The sequence below is a fragment of the Emys orbicularis genome, chromosome 6 (genome assembly GCF_028017835.1).
Source record: "Emys orbicularis isolate rEmyOrb1 chromosome 6, rEmyOrb1.hap1, whole genome shotgun sequence".
In the NCBI taxonomy this organism is placed as follows: domain Eukaryota; kingdom Metazoa; phylum Chordata; order Testudines; family Emydidae; genus Emys; species Emys orbicularis.
Window position 1 is genome coordinate 26,979,123 of NC_088688.1, and position 27,614 is coordinate 27,006,736.

At 42.6% G+C, this 27,614-nt stretch overlaps 1 protein-coding gene across 1 annotated transcript in view; it reads left to right on the forward strand.

Annotated features, from left to right (window-relative positions):
- Positions 1 to 27,614, forward strand: part of EGFLAM (EGF like, fibronectin type III and laminin G domains) — a 129,838-nt gene that overhangs the window by 18,291 nt on the left and 83,933 nt on the right. The window contains exons 2-6 of the mRNA XM_065406645.1: positions 9,782 to 9,891; positions 14,044 to 14,127; positions 15,726 to 15,752; positions 19,532 to 19,649; positions 20,161 to 20,296. Coding sequence (XP_065262717.1) covers positions 9,782 to 9,891; positions 14,044 to 14,127; positions 15,726 to 15,752; positions 19,532 to 19,649; positions 20,161 to 20,296 — 475 coding nt within the window. The remainder of the gene's footprint in view (positions 1 to 9,781; positions 9,892 to 14,043; positions 14,128 to 15,725; positions 15,753 to 19,531; positions 19,650 to 20,160; positions 20,297 to 27,614) is intronic.

Consider the following 27,614-nt stretch of genomic DNA (forward strand, 5'->3'; position numbering starts at 1 on the left):
CAGGTTTGTGGAGTTGGAAAATGAAGAAGGGGCACAGCAGGTGGTCACTGAAGGTGAGAGGGCAAGGAAGAAGAGAAGAGCAGCAAGTCCTATAGGAAGAGGGGAAGAGTCAATGGAGATAACAACACCAAATATGAGCCCCAGGAGGATACGGGATAGGTTGCAGAGGATTGCAAGGGACAATAGGAATCGAGAGGACTTGCAGCCAGAGGGAGCAGGGGATAGACCGGAGAATCGCACCATCACCAGGAAAAGGCAGGTCTACATGATTGGGGACTCCTTACTGAGAAGAATAGACAGGCCTGTAACCAGAGCTGATCCAGAGAACAGAAGGGTGTGCTGTCTCCCGGGTGCTAAGATACGGGATGTGGACCTGAGGCTAAAGAGGATCCTAACGGGAGCGGGAAAGAATCCACTGATTGTCCTTCATGTGGGAACAAATGATACGGCTAGATTCTCGCTGGAATGTATCAAGGGAGACTGTGCCAGGCTGGGGAAGACGCTTAAGGAAATCAAGGCTCAGGTGATCTTCAGTGGGATTCTGCCTGTTCCTAGAGAAGGGCAACAAAGGTGTGACAAGATTATGACGATCAACAGATGACTCAGGCAGTAGTGCTATAAGGAGGGCTTTGGAATGTATGGCCACTGGGAGGCATTCCTGGACAGAAGACTGTTCTCTCGGGATGGACTTCACCTGAGTAGGGAGGAAAATAGCTTTAAACTAGGAATTGAGGGGAGATGGTTGGGAGATGTCCAGGTAATCTCCACGCCGGATTTTAACATTGAGAGGGAAGAAAACGAAGTAAGAAAGGATATAGCCGTGGGTAGGAGAATGGACATAAGGAGGAAGGGTAGTGTAGATACTAGTCTAATAGGTGACACTGGCGGTAGAATGTCTGTGCCTAATTGGGTAAAGAATGTGAGCGAAGCCAAACAGCAAAAATTAAGATGTTTGTACACCAATGCGAGGATCCTATGTAACAAAATGGAGGAACTAGAGTTACTGGTGGAGGAAGTAAAACCAGATATTATAGGGATAATAGAAACATGGTGGAATAGTAGTCATGACTGGAGTACAGGTATTGAAGGGTATGTACTATTTAGGAAAGACAGAAATAAAGGCAAAGGTGGTGGAGTAGCATTATATATCAATGATGAGGTAGACTGTAAAGAAATAAGAAGTGATGGAATGGATAAGACAGGGCAAAAATCACATTGGGGAAGAAAGCAACTAGAGCCTCCCCTGGGATAGTGCTTGGGGTGTGCTATAGACCACCGGGATCTGATTTGGATATGGATAGAGACCTCTTTAATGTTTTTAATGAAGTAAATACTAATGGGAATTGTGTGATCATGGGAGACTTTAACTTCTCAGGTATAGATTGGAAAACAAGTGCTAGTAGTAATAATAGGGCTCAGATTTTCCTGGATGCGATAGCTGATGGATTCCTTCACCAAGTAGTTGCTGAACCAACAAGAGGGGATGCCATTTTAGATTTGGTTTTGGTGAGTAGTGAGGACCTCATAGAAGAAATGGTTGTAGGGAACAACCTTGGTTCGAGCAATCATGAGCTAATTTAGTTCAAGCTAAATGGAAGGATAAACAAAAATAGAGCTGTGACTAGGGTTTTTGATTTCAAAAGGGCTAACTTAAAAAAATTAAGGAAATTAGAGAAGTGGATTGAACTGAAGAACTTGTGGATCTAAAGGTAGAAGAGGCCTGGAATTATTTCAAGTCAAAGTTGCAGAAACTATCAGAAGACTGCATCCCAAGAAAGGGGGAAAAATTCATAGGCAGGAATTGTAGACCAAGCTGGATGAGCAATTATCTCAGAGAGGTGATTAAGAAAAAGCAGAAAGCCTACAAGGAGTGGAAGATGGGAGTGATCAGCAAGGAAAGCTACCTTATTGGGGTCAGAACATGTAGGGATAAAGTGAGACAGGCCAAAAGCCATGTAGAGTTGGACCTTGCAAAGGGAATTAAAACCAATAGTAAAAGGTTCTATAGCCATATAAATCAGAAGAAAACCAAGAAAGAAGAAGTGGGACCGCTAAACACTGAGGATGGAGTGGAGGTTAAGGATAATCTAGGCATGGCCCAATATCTAAACAAATACTTTGCCTCGGCCTTTAATGAGGCTAATGAGGAGCTTAGGGATAATGGTAGGATGACAAATGGGAATGAGGATATGGAGGTAGATATTACCACATCCAAAGTAGAAGCCAAACTCGAACAGCTTAATGGGACTAAATCGGGGGGCCCAGATAATCTTCATCCAAGAATATTAAAGGAACTGGCACATGAAATTGCAAGCCCATTAGCAAGTATTTTGTAATGAATCTGTAAACTCAGGGATTGTACCGTATGACTGGAGAATTGCTAACGTAGCTCCTATTTTTAAGAAAGGGAAAAAAGTGATCCGGGTAACTACAGGCCTGTTAGTTTGACATCTGTAGTATGCAAGGTCTTGGAAAAAAATTTGAAAGAGAAAGCAGTTAAAGACATTGAGGTCAATGGTAATTGGGACAAAATACAACATGGTTTTACAAAAGGTAGATCATGCCAAACCAACCTGATCTCCTTCTTTGAGAAGGTAACAGATTTCTTAGACAAAGGAAACAAAGTGGATCTAATTTACCTCGATTTCAGTAAGGCATTTGATATGGTTCCACATGGGGAATTATTAGCTAAATTGGAAAAGATGGGGATCAATATGAAAATTGAAAGATGGATAAGGAACTGATTAAAGGGGAGACTACAACGGGTCATACTGAAAGGTGAAGTGTCATGCTGGAGGGAGGTTACTAGTGGAGTTCCTCAGGGATTGGTTTTGGGACCAATCTTATTTAATCTTTTTATTACTGACCTTGGCACAAAAAGTGGGAGTGTGCTAATAAAGTTTGCGGATGACACAGAGCTGGGAGGTATTGCCAATACAGGGAAGGACCGGGATATCATACAGGAAGATCTGGATGACCTTGTAAACTGGAGTAATAGTAATAGGATGAAATTTAATAGTGAAAAGTGCAAGGTCATGCATTTAGGGATTAATAACAAGAATTTTTGTTATAAGCTGGGGACACATCAGTTGGAAGTAACAGAGGAGGAGAAGGACCTCGGAGTATTGGTTGATCACAGGATGACTATGAGCCGCCAATGTGATATGGCTGTGAAAAAAGCTGATGTGGTCTTGGGATGCATCAGGCGAGGTATCTCCAGTAGAGATAAGGAGGTGTTAGTACCGTTATACAAGGCACTGGTGAGTCCTCATCTGGAATACTGTGTGCAGTTCTGGTCTCCCATGTTTAAGAAGGATGAATTCAAACTGGAACAGGTACAGAGAATGGCTACTAGGATGATCCGAGGAATGGCAAACCTGTCTTATGAAAGGAGACTCAAAGAGCTTGGCTTGTTTAGCCTAACCAAAAGAAGCTGAGGGGAGATATGATTGCTCTCTATAAATATATCAGAGGGATAAATAACAGGGAGGGAGAGGAATTATTTAAGCTCAGTACCAATGTGGACACAAGAACAAATGGATATAACCTGGCCATCAGGAAGTCTAGACTTGAAATTAGATGAAGATTTCTAACCATCAGAGGAGTGAAGTTCTGGAACAGTGGGGGCAAAAGATATATCTGGTTTCAAGACTAAGCTTGATAAGTTTATGGCGGGGATGGTATGATGGGATAGCCTAATTTTGGCAATTAATAGATCTTTGACTATTAGTGGTAAATATGCCCAATGGCTTGTGATGGAATATTAATTAGATGGGGTGTGATCTGAGTTACTACAGAGAATTCTTTCCTGGGTATCTGGCTGGTGAGTCTTGCTCACATACTCAGGGTTTAGCTGATTGCCATATTTGGGGTCGGGAAGGAATTTTACTCCAGGGCAGATTGGCAGAGGTCCTGGGGTTTTTTCGCCTTCCTCTGCAGCGTGGGGCACGGGTCACTTGCTGGAGGGTTCTCTGCACCTTGAAGTCTTTAAACCACAATTTGAGGACGTCAGTAGCTCAGACATAGGTTAGGGGTTTGATACAGGAGTGGGTGGATGAGATTCTGTGGCCTGCGTTCTGCAGGAGGTCAGACTAGATGATCATAATGGTCCCTTCTGACCTTAAAGTCTGTGATTCTATGATTCTATGTACTGCAGCAGCTTCACTGCTCTTGGACCCAAGTTAGCGAGATAACTTTAATCTTGAGTACGTCTACTCAAGCTGCAGTCACAGGGTAGAAGTAGCCTTCGTACCCACACACTGGAAGTGCAAAGGGGTGAATTCACATTATCACAAGGGACTTCCTGAAGGAGAGCAAGCCTGGAGTTGTTCCATTTTGTTCCCCAGGTTACTTAGTACATCAGAAGCATATGGCGGACAAGAACACAGGTGGAAGTTTACAAAAATGCTTCCACTGGCTCTAACTAGTGTTAAAGCCGGTAGGAATCACAAGGTAAAAAAGTCGGAATTGTTTTGTATCACCATTTTAATGTGACTTGCTTTGCAGAAAGCATGTTTAAAATGGTGGTAAAATCATCTCTGGCTGAGGGAGCCAGGTCTGTGCTGCAGCTCCCACTGGTCATGGTAGGAATTGTTTTTGGTAATTTTTCCCAGAGTTGTAGTTACTTTGCTATTTTCTTAACACTACAGATTCTCTGGGACTATTAACATAATAACAGTAATCTAAACAACAACGAGCAGTGAAGTAAATCCAGCAACTTCAGTTCAGCATTGTTACTCCTTATCTAGTTCTTCTCTGGTCCTTTCATCTTCTGTATGGTTTTGCAATAGTTCTTCCTCTTTATAGTCCTAGCATGTGTAACCGTGCTCCTCATAAATCAACAAACTTTTTCTTGGGACCAAGATTAGTGCCTCCACTTTGTGTTTCAGAAAAGCATTTTGGAGTGCACCAAACTTTCTGTGCCTGCCTTGGGTTGCAGAACCCAATTCCAGGAGGAAAAAAATAAGAGTTCTGCTATATTTGTACAGAACGATTTTTATTTTTTTTTGTAGCATGTAAAATACAGTCTTAGTAGCTCATGTCTTACTTACAATACTGTTATCTGCTAGTGTCTGTGTGTCCTGTGGTTTTATTCAAATCTTACTTCATAGGCTATTCTGAGGTGAATAGATGAATCATTAATCTGACCGATCTATAGAACACATAGGGATATCGGATCTGTTTCTTGTTTCCTGGCTGACGCTCTATCATCTGATCTAATTCTCAAGCATCTTGAATCATCTATCATTTTGAAGATTGTTTAACATAGATTTTAGATAAAGCACCTTGCTTTATGATCTGTTTATCCCAGACCCATAGCTAGTTTCCTTACAGTATTTTTCGTATGGAAGCAGTGGCGGATTAGCCACAGAGCCAATGGGGCCCATGCCCAGGGGCCCCAGCCAATTGGGGAGCCCCCCCCAAAATGGGCACCCCCACGGACCAACCCGCTCCACTCACCCGCCCAGCACTCCTGCTGGGAACGGGGGAATCCCCCGCGTCCTGATCCTGCTTCAAGCAGGGGGTGGGGGCCCCCACTTACTCTGATCCAGGGCCCCACAAACCCCTAATCTGCCTCTGTATGGAAGAGTCCAGTCTTCTTTGGAAAAAGCTTGTTCTCATGAACTAAACTTAGAAGTTAGATGCACATGGGTCTATTCACATCTCTTTCACTAACTTGCAGGGTAGTCAACAAGTGCCCTTAGGTTACTTGGGTTCAGAAGCGACCCTTAGCTTACGTGATAAGTAGTCTGCTGCACATGCAGATCCAAGCCCAGGGAGTATGGAAAGAGGAAGTACAGGACCAGTTGCATTCTCACACATTTCTCTGAAACTGTGGAAGCCATCTCTAAGGTGCAGGCTTTGTGGCTGGGACAGCAGGGAGACCTGGAGAAGAGGGTAACAATCTACAACTACCAGATATTCCTATTCCCTCCCTCCAAAAACAACTTCCGTGGGAGACAAAGCCACACAAGTTAATTTTGAATGAGTCACCATTAATTTGTTCAAGTTTTCCTTCGGTGCTGCCAAGCTCGACATCCACATAAGGGCAGAATCAGGAGTCAATGTGTGCAGGGCAGAATGATGGGGAACCCGTACAAATTAACACTGACTGAGGGCAGGTCTACACTTAAAACGCTGCAGCTGTGCCACTGTAGCACTTCAGTGAAGACAGTACTATGCTAATGGGAGAGCTTCTCCCAGCGTGGTAGTTAATCCACTTCCGCAAGAGGCAGTAACTATGGCGACAGGTGAAGCCCTCCTGTTGACATAGCTCTGTCTACAACGGGGGTTAGGTCAGTATAACTGCATTGGTCGGGGGGGTGGATTTTTCACACCCCTGTGAGACGTAGTTATACCGATATACGTTTGTAGTGTAGACCTGGCCTCAGCCAGCATTAATTTGCAGTTTTGTTGGGGGGGAGGGGAGAAGAATGCGTCTGTCAATGTAGCCACATCTACACCAGGGGTATAGGTCAGCATAGTTGCAGTGCTCAAGGGTGTGGATTTTTCACATCCCTGAGTGCATTAGCTATGTCAACTTAAGTTTTAAATGTAGACCAGGCCTGAGAGCGGTATTTGGCTCTCTCTGTCTTTTTCATCATCTGCAAATTGAAGTTACTAAAGTGTAGGGGATCTGGATGAATAATTTGGAGTGGGTCTTTTATTAAACAGTTTTGCCTCTTCGTGTTTGCAATTTCTCTGCAATGGTGGTGACTTTTTTCAAATGTAATCCAAATTATTCACCAAATAATTTCTGCAATCAATTTTATTGATCTGCAGCACATCTGTAATTAAGATTTTGAAATCATCTTTCCAGGGATATTCTTCTGAGTTGCTTAAAATTTATTGTTGCTGCAACAATTCCTCCGAGCAAATTTGTTTGGTAGAACATCCATAACAAATAAGCACAAGAGAGGCAAAAATATCAAGTGAATTGGTTTATAAATTCTAAGAAATATTTATGGCATATTTCCCCCTCATTATTTACATAGCTTTGATACTTATCTACCTCACCAGGCTATTGTGGTGATTAGTTAAAGTTTGAGAAGCCCTTTCTAAATGTAAAGGGCTACCAAAGTATTATGATTATTTCCAGTAGGTTTAGTTTTTCTGAGATTCTTGCTGTTTTGGGGGTTGTAAGGTCATCTTGTTCTTGTATATCAATACTTTAATATGTGTCAAGTTGATGATCCTGAATGCAGGACAGAAGAGGGAGCTGGTAAAATGGACTAGAAGGGTCAGATTCTCTGCTGCATTCAGCTACTGCTAGGTTCAGCAAAAAGGGGGGCTGTTAGGAGCCTCATTACAGCTTCCTGATTCTCTGTTTGGCCCCAGAACCATGGGCTGCTCTAAACTGCACCAGCTGGCTACATTCTCCTAGAGACCATATGCCAGCTGGGGTAGCTAGAGCTCCCACCCATCCCTTTTGGGGACTGCAGGGAATGAGGCTTAGAAGATGGCTCCAGCAGCTGTATATCATGCTGAGGGTGTACCCAGTGAGGGAATTGCAGGAGGTTTCCACTCCCTTTGTGCTGCTTGGGCACCTATTGAGTTCCCAGGGGTGGGCGGGCACAAGCCCACCTGCATGTAAAGGCCCCTCCCCCAGCCTCAGGGAAGGAGCCATTGAACCCAGGGCTCAAGTAAAGTCGGGGAACAACAAATGATAAAATGGGGATGGGAGTGAGGGTCACAGGGTCAAAAGCAGGGAGCACACAAGTAGTGGAGTTGGGCCTGAGAATCTGGCTCAAGGTTTCCATTTCCTAAATAAAGGCCTTATTGTGTAAACCTTTACTCCTTTCAATGTTTCTATGCACTTCAATGCAGTTGTTTTTGTGAGTAAGGACTTCCCCTGTAAGGAAAGTTTTGCAAGATTGGACCCCAAGTTTTTTACTCTAGTTTTATTTTTTCAGTGCAGTACTCCCTTATTGTATCCACAAGAGCTTCACAGAGGTATTTTAGTGCTGCCCTGGGTTTCAAAATTTAGCCTCAAAAGATTCAGAAGTACAATTCTAACAATGAGACAAAAACAGATTCACCAGGTGCTTTCTTAAACCTTGTCTATTTGTATTATGGCTGTGTCTAGCTTTTATCCACCATAGCTGGTAGCAGATAAAAAAAGAAATGGACAAGACCACAAGATAAATAGTGAAACTTACTTGATTATCATAAGAAGCAGTCTTGGCACCCCAACTGCCTGTTCAATAAAAGAAAAATGTATAAAACCAAAAGCATCCTAGGAGTGGAATAATGCAGAGTAAATTCTTAAAAGACCTAAATGTCAGCTGTACTCTTGTTTTAGCTTCTCTTCTAAAGTATTGTTGATGATTAATTCTGGTGAGTATTTGTAAGGTGTTAAGTTTGTATTTTGCTTCAAATTAAATAAGTTGGTGGAAATGACAAGTGTAAATCTGATTTAGGCTTGTCTCACATCTAAAAATGACCTTTAAAATAACTTGATTTCACTTGGTATTTTGTTAGAACTAGTTGAAAAATCAGGTTTTCTCAGCCTTCCCTGTCATTTATGGTAGATAAGGTCACAAAAACATTACATATAATAAAACCACTGCCATGAAGGAAATAAAAGTTGCCATAGAAAATTCTTTTCGCGAGCAAATTTTCATCACTTTTTTGTTATGCTTGTTTATGAAGTGTCTTTACCATGTGTTTTTGGTTTCAAGAGCATTGATAGTTGTCTGGCTACTTACAGAATTTTTGTTAAAAATCTTGGGCCGGATTTCACACTCCGTAGTCAAACTTCCTAATGATTTCAAGGGAAATGTTGTCTGCAAGACTGTGGGTTTGTGGCCTGGAGTTGTAGTGTTCTACGTTAAGGCTTCATAGACAGTGGCTAAAATTCCTTCACTTTGGGTAGTAACATTTGCTATCACTATCTTTTCTCCAGGTAAGTGGAGCTCATTGCACCTGCCTATGCACATGCACGCACACATACAAACACCCACATCTTTTGTTTTGCTTCCAGAGCTTAGACACCAGACCTCTTCTTTGATTACAGTTACAAGAGGGGCTCACCCAATGCTTCATGGTCCTTGCAGTTTGACTCAGGGTGATAGAGTTTCTTGTCAGTGCTTATTCAATTTACTGTAGCGGTTGACTTGTGATCCTTATTATTTTACCAGATAAAGTGCCTTTGTTATTAAAGCTAATAACCTTCCTCAGTTAATTGCAATCTATTTTTTTGGCAAGACCATCAAAGAAATGTTGTGTACAAAAATTATGAAACACATTAAAGAATCCTTCAACTGGTGAAGAGTAATTAAGTATTTCCATAGATTTACTCTGGTTACAGAGAAGGTAAATTCTCACACATGCCCCTTTCTTCACATGGTCTTCAAGGGTTGCACGCATGTAGCTAGGGGCATGGGCCCCAGGGAATTTTTGTCACATCTCTGTTTGCACCACTAATGATAAGTAGATTAACAGGTGTGCTGCAGTAGTTGCAAATACATTGAAAAGCAAAGCAAATGTACTTTGATGGGTTGATAGATTGACCCAAATTAATCCTGGGTCAGATTCTGCTCCACTTGTCATGCTGAGTAGCACCACATGGACAGCATATGAAGTAAGGAGCTACTTGACATGAGTGAGAGTGGTGGAATCTGGCCCTTTAATGATTGGGTCTGTCCGATTTCTGAAGGTTTTTAAAGAATAGGGCAGCATATGTGTATTCTTCTTCAAAGATGTGCCCCTCAGCTGATTATAAACAAGGGAATTTTGTTTCCTGAAACTTCTTACACAGTATCATTTTGCTTTGAGGCAGATAGACTGGGGCCTCCTCTAGATATACTGATGGATTCACTGAACTGTACAGCTTTCAGCATACAGTGGAGAATGCCAAGGCAGCATGCGAGCACCATCACAGGATACACTGTAAGTAAACCTTCATTTTTGTTAGCATAGAATCCAAATGGACCATATAGTCCCATGCATTGCTCCCAAGGTTGGGGAATCCCCGTTGGAGGTGTTTAAGAACAGGTTGGACAAACACCTGTTAGGGATGGTCTAGGTATACTTGGTCCTGATTCATAGAATCCTAGAATATCAGGGTTGGAAGGGACCTCAGGAGGTCATCTAGTCCAAACCCTGCTCAAAGCAGGACCAATTCCCAACTAAATCATCCCAGCTAGGGCTTTGTCAAGCCTGACCTTAAAAACTTCTAAGGAAGTAGATTCCACCACCACCCTATGTAACCCATTCCAGTGCTTCACCACCCTCCTAGTGAAAAAGTTTTTCCTAATATCCAACCTAAACCTCCTCCACTGCAACTTGAGACCATTACTCCTTGTTCTGTCATCTGGTACCACTGAGAACAGTTTAGATCCATCCTCTTTGGAACCCCCTTTCAGGTAGTTGAAAGCAGCTATCAAATCCCCCCTCATTCTTCTCTTCTCCAGACTAAATAATCCCAGTTCCCTCAGCCTCTCCTCATAAGTCATGTGCTCCACTCCCCTAATCATTTTTGTTGCCCTCCGCTGGACTCTTTCCAATTTTTCCACATCTTTCTTGTAGTGTGGGGTGCAAAACTGGACACAGTTCTCCAGATGGGGCCTCACCAATGCCGAATAGAGGGAAATGATCACGTTCCTCGATCTGCTGGCGATGCTCCTACTTATACAGCCCAAAATGCCGTTAGCCTTCTTGGCAACAAGGGCACACCGTTGACTCATATCCAGCTTCTCATCCACCGTAACCCCTAGGTCCTTTTCTGCAGAACTGCTGCCTAGCCACTCGGTCCCTAGTCTGTAGCAGTGCATGGGATTCTTCCGTCCTAAGTGCAGGACTCTGCACTTGTCCTTGTTGAACCTCATCAGATTTCTTTTGGCCCAATCCTTTAATTTGTCTAGGTCCCTTTGTATCCTATCCCTACCTCCGGCGTATCTACCACTCCTCCCGGTTTAGTGTCATCTGCAAACTTGCTGAGGGTGCAATCCACTCCATCTTCCAGATCATTAATGAACATATTGAACAAAACCGGCCCCAGGACCGACCCTTGGGGCACTCCGCTTGATACCGGCTGCCAACTAGACATGGAGCCATTTATCACTACCCATTGAGCCCGATGATCTAACCAGCTTTCTATCCACCTTATAGTCCATTCATCCAGCCCATACTTCTTTAACTTGCTGGCAAGAATACTGTGGGATACCGTATCAAAAGCTTTGCTAAAGTGAAGGAATAACACGTCCACTACTTTCCCCTCATCCACAGAGCCAGTTATCTCATCATAGAAGGCAATTAGGTTAGTCAGGCATGACTTGCCCTTGGTGAATCCATGCTGACTGTTCCTGATCACTTTCCTCTCCTCTAAGTGCTCAGTACAGGGGGTTGGACTAGATGACTTCTCAAGGTCCCTTCCAGCCCTATTGTTCTAACAGCGGTTCTCAAACTTTTTTTTTTTCCCCGCAGACCACTTGAAAATTCCTGAGGGTCTCAGAGGACCACTTAATGATCTTTCCAAATGTTGTTTGTACCATTAGCTAACTATTGTAAAGCCCTTTGGATAAAAGCACTATATAAAAAACCCCTTAATAATAATAATAAACTTTTTGTTCTACAAATAAAAGCACACAACTCATATTTTAATATCAGTAGCCTTACCTTTCTAATGTGATGGATGTGCTCTCTGCCCCCCGCTGTGGCAGCCCCCAAGCTGGGGCTGGGAAGGAGAGGGGTCTCTTTCCCCACCACAGCAGCCACAGAACTGAGGCTGGAAAGGAGGGCCATTTCCCCCGGCAGCTGCAGCCCTGGAACTGGGGAAAGTTGCCTCTTTCTCTGGCCACCGTAGCCCTGCATGTCCCAAATTCCCCCACCCCCTCTCCTCACCCCACTGTGCCCTCCCACCTACCCCCTATTCCCGCCAAGGCCACCACCTCACCTTACACATGTGTCTTCTCCAGAGTCCAGGCACCTAATTAGTGGAGCACAGCCCTTCATTCTCTCATGTGAGGCCACCCAGGCGTGCACCTTAGAGGGAACTGTCCATGGACCACCTGAATGGAGCTCGCAGACCACTGGTGGTCCACGGACCACAGTTTGAGAACCTCTGTTCTAGGATTCTGTGCTGCTGTAAGTTGTTGATAAAAGAGGTGTCAGTAGGTCTCAGAAGCAAAGCAGTGTAACTTTGCACCAGTCTGGAATTTAGTTGAATGCAAAACAAATGAAACTTGCACTGATTTTGTATTGTGTGGAAACCAAATTTAACCCTTAAACTGAAGTCAATGGGAGCTGTTTTTGCCAGGGGTGAACTTGGCCCTGAGAATGTCGGGGATGGTAGACAAGAGCTGGTCAAAAATGTTTTGTTTTTCCCCATGGAAAATGTCGATGGAACCCCCTCTCCCGCCAAATCTAAATGCAAATTTTCATTGAAAAAAACAGTTTTCAAGGAACGCAGACAATTTCATGAAAGATGTCCATTTAATGAAAAACTCAGTTTTCCACTGGGAAAAAAGTTATAACAGAAAATGTTTGACCTTCTCTAGTTCTGATATAAGTTGCGATGGTGAGGGGCTGTTTCATCTTATACCTCCATGCTCCTTGCTTTTCTTGCTATGCCCTATCTTTTCCTCCCTTGGTTGTGTAAGTTACACTTGTCTTGCACATCTACTGAATTATTTTTATTATTATTGAATTATTTGAATTGTAGTAGCTCATGATAATACAAATCATAAGTAATAATAACAATAATTGAGCTAGGCACTGTACTTAGTTTGGTACATCCTTGGATGTATAAACAGAGGAGAAGTGAGTAGAAGTAGGGAGGTAGTTTTACCTCTACATACAGCATTGCAAGACTGATACTATAATACCAGCATCCAGTTCTTGTGCCCACATTATACAAAAGATGTTGAAAACTTGGAGAGGGTGCAGAAAAGGGCTACGTGGAGGGAAAATACCTTGTACTAAAAAGTTCTTTAGTCTAGCAGAGAAAGGCATAACAAGAATTAATTACTTGACATTGAAGCCAGGCAATTTCCAGTTAGAAATAAGGCACAAATTGTTAACAGTGAAGGTGATTAAACACTGGAACAAACTACTAAGGGAAGAGCTGTGTTTTCCATCTCTCGATGTCTCCAAATTGAGATTGGATGCCTTTCTGTGCTTTAATCAAAGTAAACACAAGTTATTGGGCTCAATACAGGGTGAAATTCTCTAGCCTGTGTTATATAGGAAGTCAGACTTGGATGATCTAATGATCCCTTCAGGCCTTAAAATCCAAGAATGTATGAACAGACATAAGTAAGAGATGGTACCAGCTCTAAAGAGCTTGTAAGCTAAATAAACAGGCCAGACAAACAGTGGAAGAAAGGGGTCATCCCCATTTTATAGATGGGCAATAGAGGCACAGAGAGATTAAGTGGATGTCCAGTGGGTAAAAGTTACACTGCTTTGCAACTTCCACCAGTTTTATTACCAATTTACACAGGAGCCAGATCCTCAGTTGACTTCAATGGGTTTACGCCAGTTGAGGATTTTGCCCATGATGTATAACTTACAGTGCAATTCATGTCATTGATGAATGCTGCCCAGAGACTTCCATGGGAATTCAACCTACTGTACTTGTTTCAGGCTGCATTTTGCTGAATTTAGCGACCGCATTTTACTGTACCAGGAAGGTCACTGAATGCCAACTAATACATGTACACCGAGGCTTTGTCTGTACTGGGATATGACATATGTTAAAACACACATGTTAAACAATCAGTTTAAACAAGGATTGTTGTGTCAGCTGAGTATGGCTAACGCAAGGGTCCACTCTGATACAGTGTTAAATACGACAGTTCATTTCTACAACTAAGTGCTAAGTTGTGTTTAACATCGTATCAGCTAACACGTTATAAATTATATCATTTCAATGTGCAGACAAGCCCTGGTAAGTCTGAAGAATATGTCAATGTATGCGAACTCTCCGTGTGTTTGTGGAGGGGCAAGAGATGTATACGCAGCCACTGTCAGTGATGTGATAGTAATTTACTTATTATTTCTAAAATATTTGTATCACTGCCTTAACTACATCTTTTCAAGGTGTTTTACTCAGAGGTCGAAGCTGATAAACCAGTAAAACAGCTTTCACATGATGTCCCCCTTAGCTTGGATATGCTCAGCATGGTGAGTATCTGGCTTTATACATTGTCAGAATGATCAGAGCCTCTGGAATTTTGAGAGACTTAAGTTTGGCATTTTCTAATAATTGGTGGTACTTCTGTAGTAGGAACCAGGAATTCTGACTTCTTTGGCTGTGTGAATGACATACCGGCTTCAATTCCAAACCCACAGGGACTATTGGGCAAAGAGGAAATCATAGCACACTGCTGTAATCTAATCAGAAGTCTGGGATATGATTTTTGTACCTCATTCTCCTGCTAGTTTTGAATTCACAACTGGTGGGACTTGCTGTGGGTTTTAATAGCAATTACCTATGGCATCTCTTTAAATATTACTTTTGATATCAAGTTCACTTTTTCAATTGGGAAAAGTTCATTTGTGCATGCAAAAATGGAAGAGCAATCACATGCCTCCATTTGCTGTTCCATGTATTTAGGTGTCTAAACACCCATCTGGGCAAAGCTGTGCCATCATGGTAAATGTCTGAGCAAACAGAGTTGTTGAATGTTTGGCAAATTCCTGTGTGTGCAAGTGAGACTCTGCCCACTGAAAATTTGAGATTAAAAGTTTAATTGCGAGCTTTAATAACTCCTAACTCCAAAAAAAGTGGCAAATGTGCAAGTTCTTGTCTCCCAGGGGATTGGAAGTTTTTTATTCTTTCAGAAAAATCTCTTGTCTTTTCCCCATCACCTCCCATTTTCTTTCCCTTTTCCCCTATTCTCTTCTTTTCCTTACCCTCTTCATCCCTTTTCTTTTCACCTTTATATGCTTCATTCTCCTTCTCCCCATTTCCCCCTCTCCTTCTAATCAATGTCCTTCCTTCTTTCAGACCATATCCTCTTTACTCTTCCTTTCACGTGGCTGAATTAGGAATGTTCCCTAGGACTGCACCGGCTAGAAATTGGCACTGAGATAATAGCATCAAATTCAAATATTTGTGGGCAGAGGGGAGATTTCTTTCTCTTTTTGAAGGGCATTGTGATAAAGTTGATGAACATTAGCAAACCTCTTCAAAAGGAAGGGATGAAGTGAAGAAGAGGGAAGAGTAGCTTCTCAGATTCCTTGTTGCCTTATATTCTCTTTGGCTACTCCTAAATCTCATGGCTTTTTCACAGGTATGGGATCATGGTAAAGGAAGGAGTCTCACTGTCATGATTAATTATTACTTTGTTATACACTATTTTTTGTCCCTCCTGTGTTCCTCACTTCTTTTTCCTAAAAGTACTTCTGTTGCCACCATAGGATATGACATCATAGGGTATATCTACACAGCAGCTGGGAGGTTTAATTCCCAGCTCAGGAACCTAGTGCTTGCAAGGCTCAGGCTAGCCACCTAAGTACCTACCCAAGGGGTCAGATGGGATTGCATGCGGGCAGCTAGCCCAAGCTGTTACTCACGTAGTCATGGTTACACTGCTATTTTTAGGCACTAGCTCAAGCTGACCTAACACGTGTACATCTACTTGAGCTGGGAATTAAGTGTCCCATCTGCTGAGTATATTGGTAATATCTTGCTTTGCTGACCCATCACTTACGATTTGCCATCAACTTTTAAGTATGTCGTTTGTTAACAAGTCCCATTCTGCTTTTTTCCCCCCCAGAGTCAACTTGATGGACAAGCGATTTTTGTAAGTACCGCACTTCCTGAAACTGTCGCAGCTGTGATCCAAAATAAGACTGAACATTTAGAGTCTCCCTTTCCACTGATTCATATGCAGTTCACTAAAATGCTCCATAATCTACTAAAATAATACTACTTAGCACTTAAATGGGGCTTTTCATAGTCAAAGTGCCACAAACATTAACTAATGCTCGGAGCAGGTAGGTAAGAAAGCATTATTATCATCTCCGTTTTAGAGATTGATAATTTTCCACACTAATCATCAAAAACACTTAAGGGTGCCTTGCTGAGGTTAGAGGAGATGGACCGTAAAAGAATGAGAGCCAGGCAGCGAAGGCCACAGGAGAGCTGAGCAGTCAGCCAGAGTGGGAGGGCCAAGCAGTCAGACAAAAGGGAGAGGACGGAAGGGGGATATACCCTGTGGGGAGGAGGGAAGAACAGAGCAGTAAGGAAGTGTGAAAAGAAATGGGAAGAGTAGGTCTGAGCTGAGCTAAAAAGAGGATAGGACACAGGAATAGGGGAGGCAGAGTGAGCACACAAAAAGGAGGCAGGATTGGGAGATTAAAGACAATGTTGTATAGAAAATAACCCCCCTTTATGACTTTTGCTGCTGGTGAATTATTTCCAGTCCTGTGCTCAGTCCAATGGACCATTCTGCTTCCATAAACAATAACTGTAAAGGGTTTAGTTTTAGAGATGGGCTAAAAAGGAGGTGTTCATGTATGGAAGGGTTTTGGTTTGAGACTGAATCCTGACCAGGGTATAGGCTTGGAGTCAACATTGACAGATTCTTGCAAGCTGTTTATGTGAGATTTTGGCCAGAAATGGTGGAAATCATGTGAGATCAGTAGATTTCATGAGATTTCAACTATCTGTATTAATGGAAATTTTGCTAGATCTTGGGAGAATCACTGTGGTTAGGAGACTTTTAGGATGCATCTAAACCAGAAAAGAGAAAACGGGCTCCTAGTTTTGGATCTGATTCAATAACAAAACCGTAGGATTGGGTTTGGACTGGAAGATTTTGAAGGGGTTTCAGATTTGAGGTTCCAGGTTTGACCCATCTGTACATCTGATAACAATAAGGACTTCAGTTGGGCCATTTCTTAGAGAATTAATGACTTGCTGGGATTCGTCGGCTCCCAGCTGGTCATTAATCCCCAGGAAATGTTGTTGAGCTCGGACATTCTTGTTGAAATGTTTTCTGTTATACTCAGACCAAAGTCAACAGAAATCTGCAATAACACTGTGGTCAGGTTTGCATGATTTGTCTTTTAGACAGTGGGCCTGATTCTCCTCTAAATTACAATGATATGATTCCATTGACTTCAATGGAGCTCCCTCCTGACCTACACTGCTGTAACTGAGAGCAGAATCAGTCTCAGTCTGTAAGTATAAGCATTATCAAATTGGATAGTATGTATTATATCTGGTCATGGTATTGTTTTACAACATAGAACATATAAATAACAGCACACAGCAAACATGGAAATATAGTATACAGGCACCTATTAAGGCTCTTATCCAATTGAGTTTAGTGGGGCTATTCACATGCTACACATTAAGCACACGTGTAAGCCTGTGGACTTGGTCCTAAAAAAAGAATAGGCAGGCTTTAGAGGTGGAAGGTTTCTAGGTCAAGTGCCTGAACTTGGAGAACAATGAACAGCTATGAGCTTGTGTACCCTGACAGGAGAAATACATTTTGTGATAGAGTCAAAGTTAGGCCTAGGTGATTTTTGCAAAGCTCATGTTTGGCCAGATCTTCAACTGCTGTAAATTGGCATAGCTCCATTGCAGTCAACAGAGCTTCTCTCATTTATGTCAGTAAGGCCCATAATGTTTTAATAAAACAGAAGGCCAAATTCTGCCCCATTGTATGCCGTTTAAACTTTGGCATACCTTGCTATAATACAGGGGTCGGCAACCTTTCAGAAGTGGTGTGCCGAGTCTTCATTTATTCACTCTAAGGTTTCGCGTGCCAGTAAAATATTTTAACGTTTTTAGAAGGTCTCTTTCTATAAATCTATAATATATAACTAAACTATTGTTATATGTAAAGTAATAAGGTTTTTAAAATGTTTAATAAGCTTCATTTAAAATTAAATAAAAATGCAGAGCTCCACGGACGGTGGCCAGGACCCGGGCAGTGTGACTGCCACTGAAAATCAGCTCGCGTGCCGCCTTTGGCACGCGTGCCATAGGTTGCCTACCCCTGCTATAAAACCTGTGACACAGCCAATGTACTGCAATAGAGATTTCAGCCCGCTATACCTCTAGTATCACAACACAGCAAATCTTTTAAGATGCATTAAGAGTACAAGAAGGTGGAACTCAGTCCAGATCCATATAAATATCTTAACTTGCTTTAAAAGCACTTCATATAATTGCATTGACTTTCTAACATTAGACTAAAACCCTGACTCACAACAAGCTGTGTGTGGCAGGACCTCTGTCCAATCAATTGGACTGTGCATGAGCTTATGGTGTCTACCTCTCTGGAGCTCACTGCAGATTGGGACTGGAGGTAGCAATAACAGGCAGTAGAACTATTGGACTAGTACAGTATTTACCCACAGGAATAAAGAAGGAGAGTTTATTAGAAAGGCTGGCATCAGGAGGCTGGCAGATAATAAAGTATTAGGATCTTTCACTAGCTTGCTGCACCTGGAAATACTATTTCAAGTTGCTCTTAGCTTTAGGGGTAAAGAGCTCTCTGAATTTTCCCATGCACTGTGAGTGATATTTTAAATATCTGGATGACTCTTTAGAAGTGCATATATGTATGTGTATGTATATATGATGTTTCATATAATAAAATCATCCAGTTCAATTATTACCTTCATGTAAATACTTTGGTTAATCTTTGGAACTACAGCTGAGGTGTCATTTATGGTTTCCAGTGAAACAATTGGTGATGGACCCATATCCAAGAGCTCCCCAACTTCTAGGATTTTTGAGATCCAAACCCTGACCAGGATCTGAATTTTGCACATGGACCCATCTTTATTAATGTTTGTCTGAGCCAAAATATGAGATCTGAATAGTTCCAGCTGACTGGTAGTACATGTTCTGTAATGGACCAGACAGTGAGATAAATACTTGGTCGTGCTGGGAGTCTTAAACAGCATCACACATAACAAAATTATCATATGCAGAGCTCAGCAATGCCTTACATATGGCAGTTGACAGTTTTGCCTTTGGGTTAACCTGTCCTGTGATGGTGGCACAGAAACAAGTAAGTCCTTGGTCTTCCATAAAGGGAGGCACTCATTTCAGGTCACGGTTGATAGCATTAGCAGAGCAGTGTGGGAGGAAAATTTCAGGGGGCATCTACTTCCATTGGTTCCTGATTTGTGTACAAGGAGAGGTCAGACATTTCTTCACCATCAGAAGCAGCTACAGTCCCCTGGAAACAGATAATGAACTCCAGCGTTTGGTTCTAGAGGGGAATGTATGTGACTTAAATTTCAGCAGCCAAAGTGTGTGATTGTGAGCTCCATAAAAACTTTCTCCAGACTTCGGAATTATGCTGAGAAATGGGCCTAGGTCAGTTCTGTAGATCCCTGTGGGATAAACCTACAGCTTCTCAGGAAACACGTGACCTTGTTTGTGTGTTTTGTTTGTGTACTGAATTGGCATTCTTGCAATTTTCCTAGGGGCCTGCATGGAAAATATCATGTAAGAGGATTCTCCCATCCGAGCAGCACAGCACACAATGTCATTTTCAGTAACATGAAACAGATCTATTACTTTTTTGTATCTTCTTTTTCTTGTCTCTGACAGGATGTTGTTATCGGCGATTTAAAGCCAGGCACTCCACACCGCGTTAGTGTAGGAGCTTATGGCTGGGCAGGAAAAGGACGACCCAGCATGCCCAGAGACATCACAACCTTATCCCAAGGTAAAAATCTGTGTAAATAGCTTTCCATTATGAAACCGCTGAGGCAGAGTTAATCCAAGACATTTCATTTTGCTGGCAGGTAAACACAGAGTGAGAGCTAAAATTTCTGTTTTGCTCAAAGTCGCTCATGTCAGAGGGCAGGCTGTATTTGTAATGGCAAAATGGTCAGTAACATTATTAAATGATTTAAAAGGATAAATGCCACCCGAGGTACCAGGTGCCTTGTGGACCCTTTATAAATGCCTGCAAGGGCATTTGAAGAAAGAAACCTCTTTCCTCTAGCATATTTCTTGCCCACAATGCAGCATGTGAATCCTAGCTAAATCTGATTTTTGTACAGTACTTAAGTTTAAATATTTTTAACATAATACTTTTACAAGTGTGATTGTTTTGTGGTAAGAAACCAATCTGAATCTCAGTGCTGGGAGGGGTATGTGTGTGTGTTGAGTTTTGTGTCTATAAAATCCATCTGCTTTTCTAATACTGATTACATGCCATTCTTTTGGCTTAGATAAATGCATGCCCCCTGAACCACCCTATCAGCCTCAGGTCATAGTAGTTTCTGATTCAGAGGTTGCACTATCATGGAAACCTGGAGTCAGTGAAGGAAATTCCCCAATCCAGTACTACACCTTGGAGTTTATCAGGTAAATCTGTCAGTGGAATCTGAATTTCAGTATATGTGCACTACCTGTATTTCAAAATTATATTATTAGATTCAGTGCAGATGTTCCTCATTATTTATTCATTCATTTTATATAGTGCATTTATCACTTTCTCTCTCTCTCTCTCTCTCTCTCTCTCTCTGTGAAATGTACTGTAAAAATTTAAAATAAATAATCTCAATAGATATAAAGTCAGCAATGACTCTCACCCTTCGCCTTCAAAAAAAAAATACCCACCCTCTGGGGTAAGCCTGAGTAAACAGGGTTTGAAACATGCTCTGGAAGTCATCAAACTCACGCCCAAGGGGAGAAGAGAATTTGAGTCAAGGGCCTTCCCCTGAAAATGTCCTGCCCCCAGCCCTCAGAGGTAGAAATGCCCTGCCCCCAGCCCTCAGAGGTAGAAATGCTGGGACTGTCAGCTCAATTGTCTCAGCTGATTTCAGCTGTCATGTAAGAATATAAGAAGAGGTGGTATCTTGAGTTTGCAGGTCTCAAATCACTATGTGCTCTTTACTTTATGGATCTCGTGTACTGTTACTGTCCTAGTTTTTATGGAAAGTTATTAGAAAACCTTCAAGGAGATTCTATCATGAATTATCTAAAATGTGCAATAGTATATAATAGAGCAGGCATGGCCAAACTGCGGCTTGCAAGCCACATGTGGCTCTTTAAGGGGTCAACTGTGGCTCACTGAGCTTGGGGCTTCACCCCGTGGGGGGCGGTGGGGTTGAGCTGGTACTTGCTGCTCAAGCCCCGTGGGGGGCCACTGAGGCTTGGGGCTTGACCCCACAGCAGGGCGAGCTGGTGCTTGCGGCTTCAGCCCTGTGAGGGGGGAGCCAAGGCTCGGGGCTTCAGCTCTGCTGGGAGGAGCCAAGGCTCGGGGCTTCAGCGTCTCAGGGATGAGCTGGTGCTCTTGGCTTCAAATCTGCAGGAGGAGGGGCACTGCTGCTTGGGGCTTCAGCCCTGCAAGTGATGCCTAGGCTCCAGCTTCAGAGGCACATGCTCATTATAACAGGAAATTGCATTACTCTAGTGCTCAGGGGATAGCTCAGTGGTTTGAGCATTGGCCTGCTAAATCCAGGGTTGTGAGTTCAATCCTTGAGGGGGCCATTTATGGATTTGAGTCAAAAATCTAACTGGGGATTGGTCCTGCTTTGAGCAGGGGGTTGGACTAGGTGACCTCCTGAGGTCCCTTCCAACCCTGATATTCTATGACCTTGTGTGCTGTGATCTCCTTGCATGGTGCACACTACAGACTGTGTTTACTGTTCATAAGTTACAGTTGAATAGTTATAGATTTAAGTGTTATGCCTATGTTAATTTCGTGGATGACAATGACATCATCAAACTGTAAGAAATGCAAGTATGAAGAAGAAAACTGAAGTTTTCCGCCAGAATGGGAGGAAGATTTTGCATTCACTAGTAAAGGTGGCAGACCCCTGTGCCTTATCTGCAATGCATTGCTCTCTCACTACAAAGCGAGCAACTTGAAATGTCACTATGAAACTAATCACAATAACTTTCTGTGATGGGTTGGATCACAGAAACCCCCTTGGGAGCTGCCACCCAATGTACCAAGACTACTTCTGCTCCTGTTTTCCCTGCCAGCTCAGGACTCCAGCACCCTGTCTTGCTGAGCCAGACACTTCAGTCTGCTCTAACACAGACCCAGGGTCTGAATCACTTGTCCCAAGGCTGCAAGTTTACCTGAAAACAGCTCACAGTAGTGTGCTTGTCTTTAGCACTCAGATGCCCAACTCCCAATGGGGTCTAAACCCAAATAAATCCGTTTTACCCTGCATAAAGCTTATGCAGGGCAAACTCATAAATTGTTCGCCCTCTATAACACTGATCGAGAGATATGCACAGTTGTTTGCTCCCCCAGGTATTAATACATACTCTGAGTAAATTATTAAATAAAAAGTGATTTTATTAAATATAGACAGTAGGATTTAAGTGGTTCAAAGTAGTAACAGACAGAACAAAGTAAGTCACCAAGCAAAATAAAATAAAATGCGCAAATCTATGTCTAATCAAACTAAATACAGATAATTTCCTCACCAGTTCCAGAGCACTCCCTTTTACAGGCTAATCTCCTTTTAGCCTGGGTCCAGCAATCACTCACACCCCCTGTAGTTACTGTCCTTTGTTTTAGTCTCCTTCAAGTATCCTGGGGGGGCGTGGAGAGGCTCCTTCTTTAGCCAGCTGAAGACAAAATGGAGGGGTCTCCCACGGGTTTAAATAGACTCTTGTGGGTGGGGACCCCCCTCCTCTCTCCTATGCAAAGTCCAGCTCCAAGATGGAGTTTTGGAGTCACCTGGGCAAGTCACATGCCCCTGCATGACTCAGTTTTTACAGGCCAACGCCATTGTCCACATGGTATCTTGCATGTCTCCAGGAAGACTTCTTATGTGCATTGGAGCATTCCAAGATGCATTGTTCTCCAAGTGTTTCCTGATCAGGTACTTAACCTGGCGAATTCCTTCCTAAAGAAGCTGACCAAATGCCTCCCAAAGCTTACTTAGAAACCAAGCAAGCATACAGCCCATATTCTTAACCTCAAGTAGAAAATGATATATATATATGTACAAATAGGATGAATAGATATAGTAGACCATAACCTTTACGGAGATATGTTACCTGGCACAGGCAGCACAAAACATATTCCAGTTATGTCATACATACATTTATAAGCACCCCCTCCCCATAAAGCCTTATGGGGTACACTGTCACACTTTCCCTCTAAATATCCTCCTGGATCAGAATTAAGGAAAAATAAGCTAACCACATTAAGTTTACACCTCAACAGTTAACAGACACTACTTTCGGCATTCAGTAAGGAAGCTGACACAACGACTGAACCTAGTTTTGTTATGGCATGGAATATCACTCGTGCGAAACATCCGTGATGGAGAATTTGTTAAGAAGAATATTGCAGAAGTGGTTGCAATTTTAGATCAAAGTAACACAAAACTTCAATGACTAATACAGCAAATTACAATTTCATGCCACGCTACAGAGAGGCAGATCTCCCAGATCTGTGCTGATGCAAGCAAGATGCAAAATGATCTAAAGAATTCTCTAGCATTCAGACTAGCTGTTGACAAATCCACAGATATTCAAGATAAACCACAACTAGTGATATTTGTTTGCTATGTTTCCACGGATGTAATTGTAAAAGAAGAAATGTTGGACTTAGTGGCGCTAAAAGAAACAACCTGTGGTGTTGACATAAATAATGCACTTGATAAAGCATTGACAAATGCCGATGTACCACTGGATAAACTTGTCAGTGTTGCAACGGATGGAGCACCTGCAATGGTGGGGGGAAAAAATAGGCCTTATCAGACTTTTGAAAAGCGATCCTAAATTTCCAGAGTTTCTCCCTGCATCATCCATCGTGAACATCTCACAGGCAGATACTTCAGGTATGAAATTGTTACAAAAACAGTCCTGAAAATTGTCAATTTCATCCATTCAAATGAGAAGACTCATCAACAGTTCAAAAATGTCATTGAACAGATGGATCTTGAAGACAACCTAACGATGTCTCTTTCAACTGTATTGTGAGGTGGTTATCAACCAACAATATCTTAAATAGGTTTGTGGAACTGATGGAGCCTATCAATGCTTTCCTTTAAAGAAAAGGAAAAGTCCTGTCCACAACTGAAAGATGAGCAATGGATGCAGGATCTGATGTTTTTCATTGATATTATGCAGCTCTGCAAACTGTCAACTTGGCACTCCAAGGGAAGGATAAGATTATTTCTGACCTTACTCAGACAGTCTTCAGCTTCCAGAACAAGTTAAAGCTTCTGCAAAGAGACATAGTGTCAAGAGACTTCAACCACTTTCCCCATCTCAAGAGTAGGGTAATCAAAGTAGAAGATCACAGAGGTTAAATTACAAGGCCTGCTTAATGACTTCCAGTCCGGGTTTGAAGACTTGCAGAAGCTGAGATCCTGCTTCCCCGTTTTTGTAAATCCATTTATGGTTGATGTGATCAGTGACGGCTGTCAGATTCCCAAAACTGTGGTTACAGAAACATCTACTGTAGAAATGGAACTATTGGAACTGCAGGAAGACAAGGCTCTAAAGATTATGCATAAATCACAGTCTACAATCGAGTTCTGGAAGCAAGTGCCAGGAATGAAGTATCCTCAACTCAAAAAGACTAATGTGCGACTCATTTCAATTTTTGGCACAACATACTCCTGTGGATCGCTGTACTCTGTGATGAAGTTTGTAAAATTGAAACATCGTGCAGTCCTTACAAATCAACATCTGACCGAGCTCCTCCATATCGCCTTGACAACATATCAACCAGATTTCCAAAGACTTATGACTAGGATAGAGACCCACAAGGCCTCTAGCTCTAGCAGTAATTAGCTGTGATACAGTAAGTAGGATGCTAATATTTTAAAAAATGCATGTGTAAAGGTTGTTCGTGTCTTGCGGCTCTTGAACTTCTGAAGATTATCGTATGAGGCTCAGAGGGTCAGTAAGTTTGGCCACCCCTGTAATAGAGCTAAATTTTGTAAAATTGGTCCCTGAGCTGCAGCTATAAGAAGTATGTGAGTGGTACCTACAAACTAGGGTGACCAGATGTCCCGATTTTATAGGGACAGTCCCGATTTTGGGGTCCTTTTTCTTATATAGGTTCCTATTACCCCCCACCCCCTGTCCCGATTTTTCACATTTGCTGTCTGGTCACCCTACTACAAACATATGTGAGGCTACTTGTTTGTTTGTGTTTGCACATATTGTAAAAGCACAACATACTGGTATGTCTCTTCCTTTGGTCCATTAAATAAACATATGTTGATTAGTTTCACTGAAAGTTATTAGGCAAGAAGACAGATTTGCCTCGGGACTGCTGTGTGCTGTGAGGTCAAAACATCTTTTTTTCATGCTTCAGCTCATCAGGGAAACCACATCTAAAGATTTTTTTTTTTAAGAGCTTGGTGTTGTAAAATAAAAATAAAAAAAATGTAAAAAACCCAAACATTGATTGTCCTACAGCACAGTTACAGTCCAGAAAACACAGATATAATGAAAAAGATTTCCCCATGCCGAAGGTCTGCTTCTGAATTCCTGTGACACTTTGTGTTCAAATCAGAGTGCCTGATGTTTAGTGGGTTTGAAGTGACACAATGATTACTGCATTTGGAGCTAGTGCATAAGAGTGAAGGATTTCTAATAGGCATTATGTAAGACTAGCTGTGGTTTAGAATTATCAGGAGATTGTTCCACTGCCTATTTTCCCAATATAATAGTGATATGAATCTTTCCCTCTCCCTCCCCTTCTTTGAACTCAGCATGAATGTTAGAAAGGGATTTGGTTGAGTACTGACTCATTGTGCTTCTCTCACCCTCATTCTTTGTCCTGCGAAGAGTAGTCTGCAAGTTTATGTGCATCTGTGACAGGGTTGGGGGGACCCTGTCCAATGTGGGGCGAGTGCGCACCGTCTTCCCTAGGGTGTAGGGGCGGGGCATACGTAACCTGCGTTTATGCCTCCATAGCCAGAGTCAATATACTTACCCCTGCTAACAGGGCAATGAGCCCTAATAGTCAAAGTCAATGTATTCTCCCCTATTAGCAGGGCAGTGCGGCCCAATGGCCAGAGTCAATAGAAAAATCAATAGATTTGCCCCACTCAGCCAGGCAGCAAGGCCTAGTGGCCTTAGTCAATGACTTCGCCCCTGTTAGCAGGTCAGTAAGGCCTAGTGGCCTAAGTCAATGGCTTTGCCCCTGTTAGCAGGTCAGTAAGGCCCAGCGGCCAAAGTCAATAGATTCGCTCCAGTCAGCAGGGCAGTAAGGCTTAGCAGCTAGAGTCCATAGATTTGCCCCTCTTAGCAAGGCAGTAAGGCCCAACGGCCAAAGTCAATAGATTTGCCCAGTCAGCAGGGCAGTAAGGCCCATTGGCCACGGTCAATAGATGCGCCCCTGTTAGCAGGGCAGTAAGGCCTAGAGGCCAAAGTCAATATGTTTGCGCCGTCCGTGGGGTAGTAAGGCCTAGTGGCCAAGTGGCCTCTGTCAGGGAAGGGGGTCACTACGTACAAAAAAAGGGGGGGTGGCCTGGGTAGGGGGGCCCGGGCCCTCCCTCTCCACCGGGCCCTAGCCCAGGGCCCCGGTAGTGGCCAGAGGATGTGCCACTGAATCAGCGGGGGGGGTCCGATCGAAACACGCTGACTCAAAGTTCCGGTTCACTAACCGAACCACTGTCTAATTCCCCTGGGCTGCTTCCTACCATGGTTCCCACTGCTATGGTCTGGGCGTCTGCACTGTCCCCAGCAACTGGGGCTGGAGCCTACAAAGTGTGTCCTTCCTCTCCAGTGGTCCCCCCGCCGACTGAGCTGCTCCCTTTTATACTGGTGCATTTGGAGCATGCCCAGTAGAGCTGAGGGGGTGTTGCTTCCTTAGCCCACAATGTAAGGTTAACTCTTCCCGATCCAGTGCGGAGCGAATGCATCCTGTCACAGCATCTCTTCGTAATACCCATTAGTGAAAGTATAAGGTGGGCATCCCAATCCCCACTTGATACGTTGAAAATGCATCCTTGAATAAATTTACTTAGCTGCAGAGTACATACTTGCATTCTCTTCTGTAGGTCAAGAGATGAGAGTAATTGAAATTCAGTGTGTAGTTGTTTCCAGACTTTGGGAAAGAATTTGCTAACAGCACATTGTTTTGATAATATTGTTTAGTCAGAGGTTTTAAAATAAAACTCACAATGTATTTGGTCATTTGGGGGATTATACCCTCTTACATTTGGATGCTTCAGTATGTTTGTTTGGAGAAAGTTCAGTGAACCTTAAGCCTTAAATAGCAATTAGAGATAGACTTTTCACTTCACCTGCATTTTCTTTTGCTGCATACAGTTTTAAGGCTAAATTACACTGGTATCAATCAGGAGTAATACCAGTGAAGTCGAGTGGGATTATACCAGTGTAAAAAAAAAAAAAAAAAAAAAAAAAAAAAAGTCTATTCTGAATCAACCCCCCTTGTCTTAAATAAATACTCTTCCAATCTGATACTCTGTTTTTGCAGAATCAGTAGCTGTACTTCTCTATGCATGTCTCTGGTTTTCTTAGATTGTGAATCTCTTGTGCAGGTAAAACAAGCCTTCAGAAACGATGAAATTTGAATCATTTCACTCCCTCAGGGCTAACTTTCTTACCCGTATCCTAGAAAAGCAACACGGGGAGAGTCTGCCACAGACAGGAAACCATACTGTCTTCATTTCATCCAGGTGGGAATTTTGGGATTAAAATCTCAGGGAAATACAATAAATTAATT